Genomic DNA, 16,868 nt, shown 5'->3' on the forward strand with positions numbered 1-16,868 from the left:
ATCTCCAAAATAAAATTGTAAATTCCACATCTTAGCTGTGGTAAATAATGCTGCTATAAGATGCCCCCCAGTAGATAACTGAATCAAGAAAATGTGGTATATATATACAATGGAATTCTATGACTCCGTCAGAAGAAATGACATCATCCCATTTGTTAGGAAATGGAAAATCTTGGAAAAATTATATTAAGTGAAATAAGCCAGGCCCAAAGAAACATAGATCCCATGGTTTTCCTTATTTGTAATAACTCTTATATGTCTAGAACAAGCAGAAAAGGTCAAAAGCTATAACTAGATAAGATGATGGTAAGCGAAATGAACCCCAAGACAGGGACAAGTATTTATTTTTTCTTTCTTGCTATGGTTTTTAATGTATTTATTATGTACTATGTGATTTTTTTTGTTTCTTTTGTATGTTCTTCCCCCATGGTATAATCTGTTTTCACTGTATTTGATCCCCGTGCCCTGTATCTTATATATACATTTTTCTAATTTGGGGAGGGGTAGGGCATAAACAAAATGCTTAAATAGGGATACAGGTTAACCCATTGTAACAATGAGATGTACAAGACACTATGTTGAAAAGGAACTTTACAACTTGTGAGGGGGAGGGAGGGAGGAGTTGGGGAGGTAGGGAGAGAAGGGATGGTAGGGGAAAAACAAAGGAGGAAGTAACAATGTTTGATAGGAAATGTACTTATTACCTTACTCATGAAACTGTAACCCCTCTGTACACTATTTTTACAATAAAAACATTTAAAATTGTAAATTCATATTACTTTTAGTACTATATTTTTATAATTTTCTACATATTACTAGATGAATATGTTCTTAGAATTATATGTATATTTTCATGTTGAAGCCATCTTTTCATTGTTATAAAACACCTCGATCTGATATGAGTATAAATCTATGTTACTTCTGTTTCCAAGGAAGCTTTGCATTCCAAACTGTTACTTTCAACCATTCTGAGTCCTTGCATGTTTTGTAGAAGGCTCTATTGGAAGATTAAACTCTGTGTTGGTTTCCATATTGTTTCTTCCCATGGAATCTCTAGTTTCCTCAAGCAGAAAATCAAATTCACTATGAGATGGACCTAGTACTTCTTATTGTGTTTCCTCTGATTACTGGCTCTAGTTACCAGCATTTTTGTCTTGTGGTATGCTTACAATGTTCTTTAAGTCTTTTACATAAGTTTGTACTATTGTTCAGGAGTACAATAGTCTGAATAAAATCTAGGTATTGTTACTGGTAATAAGAAAGGGGAAATAGAAGCAAGTATCTCATACAAATTAAATCACACTGTATATACTGTTAAATATTCTCATCAATTTTTACATAATTTTATATAATGTTACACAGAACAACTTAAGAGTAAAAATTGGGTCTAGAAAAAGAACACAATAATTAAAAAAAGGAGACTTCTCAGCTAGGTCAATACTAGTATTATGATACTGTTTCCATGAATAACTGTCTTCAATTACATAATAACTACTATTGACTTAAGTGTGAGCATCAAGAACACTGAACTCACTTTTTAAATGAATAGTGTATACTCCTCACACTGAAAAGGAATCAATCCACCAACAGTGTCTGACAGTACAAAATTACCGTGGAATCAGTTTTACTTTTGGCACATAGTAACTGTCATCTGGAAGTTTCTCTGGTTTCTGTCAGGGTCACTAGATGGCACTTGGAGGAGACCTGCCTTTCCTGCCACTCCTCCACATAATACCTCTGCCTCTCAATGACACCAACCACAGGTTTAAAAACAGACTTTTTTCCTTCCTCCTCTGTCTGTTTCCTTTTCCTCATCCTCTTCTTTGACCACTAACTTAATGGTTTTTCTGAAGGAAGAACATCCAATTCAGGAGTCATAAGATGAAGTTACTGTCAAACAGCCTTTCATTTAATTAGGACATTCCCTCTAAAATACATCTACAACTGAGCTTCTTGGATGCAAAGAAAGACTGTTGAAGGCAGGAATTACTGAGGACATTTGGAAAGAGCTGTATGTGTTTGGGTACTTAACATTTTTATTTTATGTAACATCTCAAATATTTCCTGGGATGTCCCTGGAAACAATAATCATGTACTTAAATGGAAGATAAAAACAACTGCCATGTTTGTAAATAAATGCTAACTTATTTCAGTTGGTCAGATGCTCTTAACTTGGTCCTTCCTTCATAATCAGTGGGTGTATATGGATGAGACAAATCTAGTAAACCTTGAGGGATATGATACCAGTGTTTCATTGTAAAAATCTATGAAGCAAGGAGAAAGTACTCAGTAAGAAATTGTAAGGTGAATACAAAGTATTTCAATTATGTTTTAAAAGAAAAGTATCCCTCAATTAAATTTCTTCTGCTATTCTCCATACACAACAGAAGCGCAGATATTTCATGGTAATTACAGTTTTCCTAAGCAAAAGTATATCTCTACCATATAGGAAATACCTTTGAATTACAAGATTATTTCAAATTACTCAAATATATTCATACAGTCTACCCAGTGGATGACAAACTAATACTGCCATTACTGGGGTAACTGTCTCAAGGTACTCTAAAATTCATAATCCCTGGCCCTAATTGCTTTAATTTATATTTAATTAAATGGTATTTAATACCATCTGTTTTACATTTAGTATTGTCAATGCTGTAAGAATTTACTAACATAGATGATGATACATTATGAACTTTCTTTGCATGTGTATGATGATAAAAATCCCTGCTCCTTTGAAACTGAATAGTAATTTGTAACTAAATATTCAAAGATTACTATAACTGGGTTGCATTTCTCACTGTATTGATAACATGTAATGCAGACATACCTATGTTACTTCTATATAAATATTTTGCTAAGTGATCAAAAAATGAGAATTTGTGTTCATGGATAAGGTGCTAAATTTGGAATTAATAATTAGATGTATTTTCCACTATATTATCAGGTCTACCACATTATTATTCCTTTGCTGATTATCTTTGGGTGTTAATTTCTGGCTCTTATTACACTGGCAGTTTCTCTAAGGCAAGCTTACATTAAAAATGTTACATCATGTCAAATGAACAGACAATACCATTTCTCAGGTGTCAAAGGCATACACCACAAGGCACTGAATATTTTGGAAAGTGATAGATACATCAATAAAAAAGGAGGTAAACTTATGAAAAAGTTTGAAAGTTGCATTAAAACAAAGAGATCACATTTCATAAACAATCTGTACCTAATTTATACAAAAGCTAATGCTCAAAAATGCTTCATGATACAAAATAGACATTCCAGAAAAGTGATTTTTTTAAGTTCAATAATTTTATAGATTAAAATAAATTAATTATGATCACTGTCTTGCCTTCTTTAACAACTAAGAAAATGTATTTACTTCTCTATAACTTTAATTTACCTGAAAGCTTAAAGTTACTTAATACCTTCATTATTGCTGCTGTCAGATAAGACGATCCACAGTCTTAACTACTACCAACAAAATGTTAACTTGTTTATCATTTATTGACTCTCATTTAGTCTCTTGAAAAAGTTGACTTCTGGAAGGTTGATCTGAACTTCTACTGTAGCTTTGCTTATACCAGACAACTCTAGGAACAGACTCCTGGTTTATTATTTACCCAATATTCTTTAATACACAAGTCTCCTTACATCATCTGATTTTGGTTTTCCATTTATACATTTTTAAATGGCAGCATCACATGACTCCATAGGCCCATCACTCCCTTACTCCCTCCCCCTCTCTCTCTCTCTCTCTTTCAAATCTTGATGGGAAAGAGATATGTCACTCCACAGAAGAACACACTAATGTACAGATGCACTGGAAAGGGAAGGGAATACTCAAGGCCTGGGTTCATTCTAAACTGCAACATGATTTCCCAGGCTCCAATTCCACATGCACTTCTGACTATCATTCACAGGATCCCAGAAAGCAATACCTGGGGAGGGCCCAGAAGATGATGTACACAAGCGGTACTCTTTCAGCATCACAAAATTGGCCTCTATAAAGGCATATAAAATTCTTCGAGTAAAAAAAGAACAGAACAGGTAAATTACATACATGGCTTCTGGCCTCTAGCCCTAAACCCAGAGAATACAGATATAGGACACTAGCAAGCCTCTGCTTGCTCACTCTGCTGGTTAGATGGTTGATTTAGCCAGCTGGACTTTGCTCTCCTCCATCATGACATGCTTGGCATATATATTATGATTAAGTGCCCAGTTCTCTTTCAATTTGTTGAGCTCAAAGTCATGTAGAATCTTGACAGTCATTAACTTTTCTTGTTTGATTTTCTCTACAACATCTTTTGGTACATCAGGTATCATCCAGGCCAACAAAAATTTAACTAGAAATGCAATGTGCTAGAGAAAATGTAAAGGAAAAGTAGAGACACAGTTAGAATAAGAAATCCTTATAAATTGTTTTCTCATTTTGATAAGCTGTGTTTGACCACAGATATCTAATAGCAATCAAGTAGATATATAATTCCAGACCTACAGTTTTCATACACATCTCGCTTTTTAATATGTAATTAAAATATAGTTCAATAATTCTGATGGAACATGGTTACTAAATACATTCTTCATCCCTGCTCCCATTTGAAAAATCTAATAATAGATTTGTAAAGGATAACAGAAACCCAAACATACACAACATACACATATTTGTATATATGTATACACACATACATAAGTATGTATACATATATACAAAGACATAATACTAACTTTCTGCTAAACAGATCATTTAGAAATCTCTGCCTAAAGGTAGAGGAGAGGACTTGGAATGCACGTGAAGAGTACTTACTTCCATAACGATGATGAAGGTCATCTTGGCAGCAAGGACATGCCAAAACTGCATACTATGAGCATATTTATGTTCATGATCAGGAGGATTCCTGTAATCTCTATACCTGGAAATGGGAAACAAATGGAATAATTAACTATAACTTCGAGTAGAGACCTGTCATCAATTCTTTATTTTCTCCTTAACCTCACCTTTCTCCTTGCTTTTCACTAACAACAAAATTAGATCATTGGAAGGTAATTGATAACTTAAAACATTTTATTATATAAAAGCACAGACATATGTTACTTCCCTGCAGTTTATCTCTCACAGAACATAAACTAGTAAAATGTCTCTCTTATCCTTTAAAACAAGCTTCTCAAGTGAGTTAACCAACTTTGCCATTCCCTCTTCCTCTCTTCCTAACCTTCCACACACTTAGTTCCACCATTCTCTGACCAACATCAATTGTATTCTTTTATTAAATAAGGAGCATCCTCTTCCTGTGTTACTAATAGGACTTGATGTGGTTCACCATTTCTATTTTTTGAAACTCTATTTCCTCTTGGATATGCCGACACTGCATTCTCCCTTTTTCATACTGCCTTTCTTACATTTGTTCATTCTCAACATTTTTTTTAAAAAAAATCTCATTCTATGCTATTTAAAGTAATTAGATCCTTCTATCTTTCAAAACCTTAGTCCTAGAAAGTGATGATCTTAAGAATTCTGATAGTAGTTTAAAATTAAGGGTGGGGGCTGGGAAGGTGGCTCAGTGGTAGAGCGCTTGCCTTGCATGCCTGAGGCCCTGGGTTCGATTCCCCAGCACCACATAAGCAAAAAGAAAAAAGCTGGAAGTGGTGCTGTGGCTCAAGTGGTAGAGCGCTAGCCTTGAGCTGAAGAGCTGAGAGACAGTGCCCAGGCCCAGAGTTCAGGCCCCATGACCGGACCCCCCCCCAAAAAAATAAAATAAAATTAAGGGTAGTCATAACATTAAATGTACATATGACAATGAAATCAGGTAAATTGAGGGAATGGGTGAAATTGGAAGAGATAAAGAGGAATCATGGAAGAGGTGACACTGAATGAGTTGCATTGTATTCACAAACTAATATGTTGAACTGAAACCCCTTTGAACAACTACTTATAAATGATAAACAAGATTATGAAAAAGAAATATGATAGTTGTACTTGCATTCTTAAAAATATGCTAAGATTATTCTATATCCAATAATGTAATATAACAATGGTTTTGTCTTCCTATATCACAATATTTTTCTCTTTGTAAGAATCCCCAAAAGATGGGGCGGGGAAGGGAAAAAAGAAATTGTTTAAATAGGGATACAGGTTGACCCATTGCAACAATGAGATGTACAAGACGCTTTGTCGAAAAAGGAACTTTACAATTTAGGCCGGGGGTGGAAGTGTAATTGTAAAGATGGGAGGGAAGGGATGGTAGGGGAAAAACAAAGGAGCAGGCAACAGTGCTTGATAAGATGTGAACTCATTACCTGGCTCATGTAACTGTAACCCCTCTGTACAGTATTTTCACAATAAAAAAATCTTATTAAAAAAAAGAAAGATAATAAAAGAATCCCCCCAAAAGAAATAAGTTAAAACTTTAAGTTAAGGTTAAGATCTATCTATCTATCTATCTATCTATCTATCTATCTATCTATCTATCTATCTATCTATCTATATCTACATACCTATGATTGATCTTTCTATCATGGTTCAACCTATCTATCTATGACTTACCCATCTTTAAGTTCTACACTACAAATATGCTCACAGTATATGATACATTGAATGTGGACAGAGTGGTTCACATATCTTCTTTCACATTCCCTACACAGAAAAAACCCCCACTGAAAGAGAATGGTATTATTTAAAGGGATTCCATTATAACATTGTTATTCCCCCTTCTCATTCAATCTCTTTGAGTATACACGACCAAATCTAGGTAAATTAAGTGCATATGAATATAATCTGGCTGTGTGATGGATAGATGACACAACTTGAAACCAAGGGACATTTGTTGGCGAGCCATCTGCTTGAAAACCATAAGAAATAAGCAGCAATTTACACTCAATATGATTTCTTACTTTTGCACATGCAACCTTTAAAAATAAGAATCATAAAAGGCATAAAGTAATGATGCAAATTATTTATCCAAGATTTCTGTTGCCTCAAGTAAATAATTTACACTATAAAGATATGAAATTTGATTAAAATAGATATAAAATTGATCATTAAAAAACATTTAAAAGGAAAGTTTGAAACATAGGCAAAAAGAAACCTGCAAGTGGTGAAGTCACGATTATTATCCAAAGGCATACTGTGGTTTGGAAAGTCAGCTATCAGAAATATTGACAGGCTGTTGTTGACATAGCCACTCAAAGGCTGTGTGGTGTTCTGAGAGTAGGCATAATAGTAAACTAAACGAGGAATGATGTCCGATGTAAATGCAACAATAAAAGCCTGAAAGAAAAGCAAAAGACAGATAACAGTTAACCTTGCTTCAAAATTGTCAGATGTATGAAGTGCATTGTACATACATACATAAAGGACATACAAATATTCAAGAGGTTTTGTAAGAAATTTAAACAAATGGGAACTTGGAGGTGAGAATAAGAAAGACTAACAAAAGGAGTGAAGACAATTGAAGTGCATTATATATATGTATGAAAACAGCACAACAAAACCATCACCACAGAAAATTAACATATGGTAATAAAAATCATTTTTAAAATGTGTAATACATGTTGTCTCTCAAGCCCATGGGTCATATAAAAACAAAATGATAAAAAACTATTACAGACCATAACAGGATGTTTCTTTTGGTCTAAATCACAAACTGGTTGATAAATAATGTGGAATTAAGATTCCAAATGTTTATAGCCACAAAGTAGCTAAATTGAAACCTGATCCTCCATGTATGGCTCTTTCCCCTATGTCTTGCCTTCTACTTCTTACTTTTTTGATAGTTTCATAGCACAGCTCTGTTGTTCTTAACGAAATATTTTTGACAAAAATTCCAAAAGCTAAGATGTGTGTGTGTGTGTGTGTGTGTGTGTGTGTGTGTGTGTGTGTGTGTGTGTGTGTGTGTGTGTGTGTGTGTGTGTGTGTGTGTGTGTGTGACGGGGGGGAGAGAGAGAGAGAGAGAGGCGGGGGGAGAAAAAGATAGAGATAGAGAGAGAACTTGTAGGAGTATGTTACAGGAGGTAGAAGAGTAGGGAATGGCACACAGAAGACTATGTACTAATAACCTCTTATGGTTACGTTTAGTACAATCAATTTCAGAATATGATTCATGAGATGTTATTTTGTATTCTGTCCTAAGCTCCAAAACATATAAGTAACATATCTTTTAGGTTAGTTCAATCAGTTTAAAAACATTTGGCTCTGAACCCCCGCTTTCACTTTATTTGATGTCAGTATAACATGTGGAGGAGATGGGGACAAACAAGTCGTTTAAGGATTCAGGTGGACCTGTTGCAACAAGGAGAATTACAAAATGTCATGTCAAAGCAAGCTTTACAATGTCGGTGTGTGGGGGGGAGGGGGGTATGATTGGGTGGGGGAGAGGGGGGAGGCTGGGAAGGGAGGTGAAGGGTAAACAAAGGAGGAGGCTGCAATGCTTGGTAAGAAATGTATGCATTATCCTGCCCATGTAATTGTAACCCCTCTGTACAGTATGTTCTCAAATAAAATAAAATAAATTAAAAAAAAAAAAGAAAAAAAAAACATTTGGCTCTGACATCTAGGTTTTGCTGACAGATTTTTTTTTAAGCCTCAATGATTACTTCTGTACCTCCTAGTTCATTCACGGTTTTTATTACTCACTGAATAAGTATGACTGCTTTATTTTATTTAAAAACTATTTCAAGAAATTAAATATCTCCAAAGTAGTCTCCCATATTTTTTTCAAGTGTAAACTTTTTTTATATCTTTTTCACAAATTAACTGCTGACTTGCCTAGAAATTGTCTTATTGTTTATTTTCTAATTTATTTATGATTATAATTTCTTCTCTCTCTCCTCCTTTTAAAAAGTACTTTGTAACATGTCTTAAGCTATATGCTCTGTTTGTATTTTTCCAGTCTTCCTTTAAATAGTAAAAGCATTTAACAGTTTTTGGTTTTTCTGTAACTACTATTTCAGCTCATACCTATCAGTTCTCATGTTAATTAAAATGACTATTATTTCAATTATGTTTCTTCTTTTTTAATAATATATGTTTTATTGTAAAGATACTGTAGAGAGAGTTTACAGTTACACGAGTAAGGTACAGAGCATTGCTACCCCCTCCTTTGTTTTTCCCCTACTAGCCCTTCCCTTCCTACCTCCCCCAGCCAAGTTGTAAAGTTCGTTTTCCAGTGTCTTGTACATCTCACTGTTACAATGGGTCATCATGTATCCTTATTTCAGCATTTTGTTATTTTCCTTCCCCTCCCCAAATTAGAGACATGTAAATACAAGATGCAAGGAACTGGACTCAAATATAGTGAAAACAGGGTTTATACCATAGGGGAAGCACATACCAAAGAAACAAAAAAAATCATATAGTACAGTTGTAAGTACCTTAAAAACAACAGCAAGAAAGATGAAATCTCTGTGTCCCTATCTTGTGGTTCATTTTGCTTAGTATCATCTTATCTGGTCATATATACATAGCTTTTGACCTTTTCTGCTTGTCCTAGACATGTAAGAGTTATTGCAGGTAAAGGAAACCATGGGACCTATGTTTCTTTAGGCCTGGCTTACTTTACTTAATTTATTTTTTTCCAAGTCTTTCCATTTCCTAACAAATGGGGTGGTATCATCCTTTCTGATGGAGGCATAGAATTCCATTGTATATACATGCTACATTTTCTTGATCCATTCATGTACCGAGGGGCATCTTGGTTGGTTCCATGAAACTTATGAGAAGTGCTAATAGACAATGTTGAGGGGTTAGATTTTTTCTTTTCTGATAATGTTAGAGCCTTAATTAAAAATTTAAGTGAATATAAAGTAAATAAAAATAAATTAAATAAATGTAAAGTTCCTTTTCTGGGAATTATATATTCACATCATTTAAAATTAATGTTCTAAGCAAGGCACTGGTAGCTTACACCTGTAATCCTATCTACTCAGGAACCTGAGATCTGAGGATTGTGGTTCAAAGCCAGCCTGGGCAGGAAAGTCTATTTCCAGTTAATCACAAGAAAACCTGGCAATAGAGCTGTGGCTTAAAGTGGTAAAGTGGCAGCCATGAACACAAAAGCTTAGGGACAGTGCCCAGGCCCTTCGTCTAAGTCCCATGACCGACAAAATTAAAAATGCAAAAAAATGTTCTATATACCTAAGTAAATGTAGATTACACATTTATAGAGAGCCAATCATCAGCTAGTTCAACATTTTTATCAATCACTTATTTTCTACCTCTCTCCTATGTGACAGTCATAGAACTGTAATGAATGATTTCACATATTTCTGTTTGTAAAAGTGGGCAGTCATAGATTTATCTATTAGTTGGTGAATGTAAGCGACTGGACTATTAAGTGATGAAATCTGTATGCATACACTTGAGAGAAGCCTTTTTCATATGATTCCCATCCCCTGGAAAACACAAGATGACAAGTCGGTCCACAGCAGTGGGTTTACTCACATTGGTTGCAACAGAAAGCACAGCCATTGCATGAAGAATGTCTTGCCAGACACCGATGCTGTGAGCTTTGGCAGCGACTGGTCTCCTGTACTGAGTCGTAAGCTTCCAGGCGTCCACTCGGATCTCTACAATGTTGTTTATGAGGGCAAGGAGAGGAGCCAAAGGAAAAGAGGCCACAAACAGTGTGACGAATCCAAACTGGATAACTGTAGAGAGACAAAACCAAGGCGCCACTGGATGGAGGAGGGGCAGCCATTCTGACCACCTTCCCTTGATTCTGCATTGGAAGGACATCTAGCTATGCTCGCCCAAATCTACTTCTCTTGTCTTCTGATCCATGTCCTCCTCACCAAAAGAGGAAGAGAAATTTATTTCTCTGCTAGATATGTAATTATGCCTCAGCTATTTTTGTGTATGCCTTTGGAGATTGCTTCTTCAAAGAAAAAAATAAACTATTCTTTCTTTAGGTGCTAAATTTAGTTTTTTTTGTGTGACTACATTTGTATTGGTATGTACATTTGTTTCATGCTGACTACATTTCTCGCTTTCTTTTTAAAAATATTTTTTGGGTCCGGTCGTGGGGCCTCAACCCTGGGCCTGGGCACTGTCCCTTAGCTCTTCAGCTCAAGGCTAGCGCTCTACCACTTGAGCCACAGCGCCACTTCCGGCTTTTTTCTTTTTGCTTATGTGGTGCTGGGGAATCGAACACAGGGCCTCAGGCATACAAGGCAAGCGCTCTACCACTGAGCCACTTTCCCAGCCCTGACTACATTTTTCTATCTTCACAATCTACGCTATTCGAAGACTGATTCATTTTCACACTTCAAATGGCTCTCTTTCTCTCTCTTCTTCTCTCTCTCTGTATGCAAAGAAAATCAAAGGTTGTGGAATAAGGTATTTTCTAAGGTCAGAGCTTTAGAAATCCTTTACTGTGTTCAGATTGATCATATGTTTCAGACCAGTGGTTGGAAATTACCTGTTTCCAAGTACTCATAAAATAACCCAAGATGTCCAAAAGTTTGGAGGTCATGATCCTGCTCCCAGCGACTGTACAGTTTCTCAGAGTTGGTCCTAGCTTTTCGACGCCTCCACCAATTAAAAGCCAAGCTGTTGGAAAAATAAAACTAACTATGTGAAACAGTGCTACAGAGATCAGAGACCCAGTGTATTAATGGCAGAAAAGGAGTTTAAACAACTTAAGGCTTCAGAGCAAAGAGATGCATGACACCAAATCAAAGTCTCATGTTCCTTTTACCACATGTGGAGATCAAGAGTTTCTTTAGGAAGATTAATAAAACAAGATAAGCCTCATATTGCGGCTTATTCCCGTTATCCTAGCTACTCAGGAGGAAAAAATGGTGACAATTGTAGTATAAGGCTAGCCTGGTAGATAGGTTTGGGGTTTTTTTTGTATTTGTTTTTGCCAGTCATGGGGCTTGAACTCTGGGCCTGGGCGCTGTCCCTCAGCTCTTCAGCTCAAGGCTAGCGCTCTGCTACTGAGCCACAGCGCCACTTCTGGCTCTTTCTGTTTACGTGGTGCTAAGGAACCCAGGGCCTCATGCATGTGAGACAAGCACTCTACCAGTACTGAGCCACCTTCCCAACCCATATAGACAGTTTTTGAAACCACCATCTCAACCATAACTGTAAAGCCAGCTATACTAGAAGTACAAATAGGAGGAACAAAGTCTATTCCGGCCCATGAATAAATATGAGACATTCAAAAAATAATAAAATAAAAATGAGATGGAGGTGTAGACCAAGTAGCAGAGTGCCTTCCAAGGCCAGCATAAGGCCTTGAGTTCAAAGCAAAATAATTCTCACTCTGTTCAGAGTAATCTATTTGCTTATTTACTCAGCGATCATTTGAAAGTTGCTATTGTAGAAAGCCACCATCCTTCTGCCTCTGGCTTTATGAGAAGATACAATTACAAGCTTCTATGGCTACCCTTGGTTTTAATTGTTTGAGTTCTTTAAACATTAAAAAAAAATCTCCAGCCAGGCACTGGTGGCTCATGCCAGTAATCCTAGCTACTCAGGAGGCTGAGATCTGAGGATCATGATTCAAAGCGAGCCCAGGCAGGAAAGTCTGTGAGACTCTTGTCTCCAATAAACCACTAAGAAAACCATAAGTGGTACGATGGCTCAAATGGTAGAGCGCTAGCCTTGAGCTCAATAGCTGAGGGACAACGAACAGGCCCAGAGTTCAAGCCCCATGACTGATAAAAAAGAAAAAAAAAATCTCCATAAGATGACTAGCTGGAAAACATTTCATTCCATTCTACAATCAGTCTCTTCACTCTGTTGTTAAATTGTTTGTCATTTGGAAATGAGATTTGAGAAGATTTTGGTAGCTAAGGAATTAAATAAGTAAATAAAATGAAGACCTAGATTACTTTAAGACATGCTTTCCTTTTGTTGGGTTAAACATTTTCTAACAAAGACACCATAATAATGAAAAAAAATCCATCTAGTTCTAGAGGCATTTTCTCAGTTACTTAAACTTGTCTAAGTCATACGTACGGGTAAATGGCTTCATTAATGTTTCCAAACACCTGTCTCCCAATCATTATGATGGTCAACTGTGTGGTCAATTCTACTAGACAGCCACCAGGATCACACTAGTTGGACAGAACAAAAAGGAGAAAAATAAAAGCAAATGATGAAATAAAATTTTGCAATTAAAACTCTAAATCAGAGATTATAGTTTTGAGGTTGTATAATACAAAGTTGGAAAATATGTCATAGCAATAAACAGGTATTTACTTTCATGCTTTCTGAGACACCAGGAAAGTTATACTTGGTGTATCAGTGTAAAAAAAGCATCCATTTTTGGTTCTTGTTCTTAGAACACCTTGGATCTTGACATCCAGGTTAGGGTTGGATGTTGGTTTATTCTCCCCTTGATTTGGGTGTATAGACAAGTTTGGAAACCAATGATCTCTCTCGCTCTATAGTCCACATGGAACCTCTTCCCCAGAACATTATCACTAATCCTCTGAAGGAAGCTTTCTATAATAAATACCTTACTTGGGGCTGGGAAGTTGGCTCAGTGGTAGAGCGCTTGCCTTGCATGCCAGAGGCCCTGGGTTCGATTCCTCAGCACCACATAAGCGAAAAGAAAAAAGCCAGAAGTGGTGCTGTGGCTCAAGTGGTAGAGTGCTAGCCTTGAGCTGAAGAACTGAGGGACAGCGCCCAGGCCCAGAGTTCAGGCCCCATGCCCGGACCCCCCAAAAAAAATACCTTACTTATTGCATAGTACATATTTTATAATAAAAGTATAGTATCTATGTAGTCTTTATATTAACATTTTTATTCATATATATTTTTGTACAAGGTGACATTATTGTGATATTTTCAAGTATGAATACAATGTAACCCCAGTCTCTACTCTCCCTCAATACAGTCCCTTCTTCTGAGAGCAGTTTCAACAGGTTTCATTATTCTATTTTCATCCATGTTTATAAAGTATTTTGACCACAATCCCCATCTTCCTTGGTCCTGTCTCCTCCTGCTGGAATTCATCACCCCCCCCCCCAAGGTAAAACAGAACCTGTCTCTCACTTTTTAGTGTATATTATATGTGCAAAAAGTTTTCTCAATGATATTTCACATGGGCATAGATTATATTTTAATCTGATTTGTCCCCTCCATTCCTTTCACTCTGCTAAGCCTTCTCAATGCTTGCATTCATTAACAATATAATAGATTCTTGACCCAAAGAAACAGATGGAAAGTCTGTTTCTGTTGCATAAGTCTAACAGACAACACGTCTCATGTGTGGACCAGTCAGTAGGTTTGATTACAGGTAGGTTTTTATTTAAGTTGATAACATCTGAGTTAGTGCCATTAACATCCTAGTTAACACTGAGATACTAAAGCCATAGTCTTCAAATCTCAAAAGAATTCTTACCTCCTCACTTCTCCACTCGTTAAACATGTATGTGTATTTTCCAGGATAGCCCACAAGCTTTCCTTTAAAGAAAGCAACATAGAAGCAGGACGAGTAATAATTTACAAACTGAAACAGGAACATTTTCAAGGTAAGGCTGCTCTCATACTCCTGGTAAGTTCGAGGAATTTCTGATAAGTAAAAAAAAAATCACATTTTAATGCATTTTTTAAAAAATCTGGTGCTTTTGTAGCAAAAGTGGAAATCTGATCATATCATTTTGAAAATTCATAGAAATGTTCCTACTCTGCCATACAGAACAATATTGAATAACTGGATTTATATATAGGCATGCTCTTAAGACATTCTGTGTTACTGTTAATCACTGGAAAAGCTTAAGAATCAGACATTATCACATTTAGAAGGTAGATTACTTCTTTGGGGTAGGGGCTTACCCTGCCACAGACAGCATTCGCAACTCAAATCTCTAGAGGACTGAAGAACCTTTTGATTGATCATCCCAATAACACCCCATAAACATATTTATTCTCCTTTATGCGTTTTCAATCAGCTTTATACAAGATAAGCATACATCAAGAATTGAGGTGATTTCCAACTTAGCTGCATTCCCCTCTCATGAATTAAAAGTTATGTTATCTTTGAAAATAATGTGATGACAAATACTGGCAGAAATAGTATGCATTTTCCCTTTCCTTGATTTAAAATATATGATTATTATTTGTCATTTAATCAATCCCAGGGATTAGATACAAATTCTCTTTATGTCCATAAGGGCACTGTGAAGCACAATGCAGTAAGGGAACACGTTTTTCTGGGCTGATAATCTCCCAATAGCATAGCTGATCCAATAAAATCCATGTTACTTTTGGAAATATTGAAATAGCAAATCAAAGACATAGACTGATCCTCAAGTGAACTTCAGTGGCATTCCTCCTAAAATATACATAATCTGAACTCCAGTGATTTTTCTCACTTGAAGAAAACTGTGACGTTTCAGTTGCTTTTAAACACAGTTTCTTTTCTTAATAATAGCACAGGAAAGAAGTAAAATTGAGCGAGAACTCAAAATGTGAAGACAGTGTGTAAGGAAAGTTACCTGGCAGTGTTTATTCCAGAGCTTTTTTGCCCATGGCACATGGTATCAGTATAAAGACTGAGGTTGACAAATAGGTTGTGAGATTCTAGGATGAGCACTTCCAGGAGAGGGGCCTTGGACTGAGTCTCTGACAAGAACAGAAGCAACTGTGCCCTGTACTCTTTGATCCAGTGTTTCACTACACCTGTGACCACGTCAGTTCCCTTAGGGGAAGGCAGAATACTATAACAAGACAAGCATGCAGATTGTAAAGGATGCTCACTGAAGAGCAAGATATTCAATTTTAGATTTATTTAGGAGGAGCTTATTTTCTTATTTTCTCATGATAGTTTCAGAAACGAAATGCCTTCTAGGAACTGTATATACATGAACAGTTTGTCTGTGTGTTTAGTATAGTGAGAAGTTTGCTCAGGATTCCATCAAGGGAGGTTTAGGACGAAAATACTCAAAATCATCTGACAAGTCTTAATTCCTTCTATCAGTTATTCCTGCTTCCTGTGTGGCAGGCCTAAGTGTAGTTCTCAGGGGATTTTGAGAGGCCAGGGCCGGGTTTACCTGTAGAACAAAGCAGCCTTCAAATATGCCCTTAGCAAATGGAATCCCTGGAAAGTGAACCAAAATGGATGCTATGCCATTCGTAGGGATTTATTTTCAGATTATACAACGATTTGACCAGCTTACCCATTTTTGTAATCCAGGCAGATATCTTTTCATAAAAGAAATTCAAGATCATGATGACTATGAAGTTCAAGCATGATCCAGTAAGTGATGTGGCTAGCTGGGGAGTAAAGAAACGTTTGACATGCTGTAGAGAATCTTCACTTTCCATGAAAGTAGCAAATATAGCAAAGAGTGACAGGCGGTACACAATCACAGATACCATACTGCTGAGAACCAGGGCCATCTGGGGAAGGGAGAAAAAGAATTAGTCACTCTGGTCTCTGTGTGTCCGAAAGGTATATGTATCTAAAGCATTACAACATTACAACATCTAAGGGCTCTCATATGGAAAGTAAATTGAGTCAGCCTCTCCTACACACACAGCAGGAAAGAAAACAAAGGACTTAAGGAAAAATCATTTGGTTAACAACTGGATAAATATACAGCAAGAAAACATGTTCATTGCTCATATTTTAGTAGGAATTTGCAGAAGAGTCACAAGGCCAAATTCTGTCCAAGGCCTTCTCTCTCATTACCTGGCTCTAAAGGTGTGTGTGTGTGTGTGTGTGTGTGTGTGTGTGTGTGTGTGTGTGTGTGTGTGTGTGTGTGTGTGTGTGTGTGTGTGTGTGTGTGTGTGTGTGTGTGTGTGTGTGTGTGTGTGTGTGTGTGTGTGTGTGTGTGTGTGTGTGTGTGTGCACATTTCATCTTAAAAGCCTTATTGTGTGTGTGTGTGTGTGTGTGTGTGTGTGTGTGTGTGTGTG

The 16,868-nt window shown here is 36.5% G+C and overlaps 1 protein-coding gene across 2 annotated transcripts in view; it reads right to left on the reverse strand.

Annotated features, from left to right (window-relative positions):
- Nucleotides 1-2,014: 2,014 nt before the first annotated feature.
- Nucleotides 2,015-16,868, reverse strand: part of Ano5 (anoctamin 5) — a 51,347-nt gene continuing 36,493 nt past the window's right edge. For both annotated transcript variants that reach the window (XM_070032719.1, XM_070032718.1), the window contains 8 exons: nt 16,129-16,351; nt 14,352-14,521; nt 12,962-13,059; nt 11,415-11,545; nt 10,439-10,644; nt 7,086-7,267; nt 4,808-4,913; nt 2,015-4,362 (listed from right to left, as the gene is read on the reverse strand). In XM_070032719.1, the coding sequence (XP_069888820.1) occupies nt 4,141-4,362; nt 4,808-4,913; nt 7,086-7,267; nt 10,439-10,644; nt 11,415-11,545; nt 12,962-13,059; nt 14,352-14,521; nt 16,129-16,351 (1,338 nt within the window). In that variant the 3' untranslated portion in view covers nt 2,015-4,140. The remainder of the gene's footprint in view (nt 4,363-4,807; nt 4,914-7,085; nt 7,268-10,438; nt 10,645-11,414; nt 11,546-12,961; nt 13,060-14,351; nt 14,522-16,128; nt 16,352-16,868) is intronic.

Source organism: Dipodomys merriami, unplaced genomic scaffold, assembly GCF_024711535.1.
Source record: "Dipodomys merriami isolate MVZ:Mamm:240054 unplaced genomic scaffold, mDipMer1.0.p SCAF_21, whole genome shotgun sequence".
Lineage (NCBI taxonomy): Eukaryota > Metazoa > Chordata > Mammalia > Rodentia > Heteromyidae > Dipodomys > Dipodomys merriami.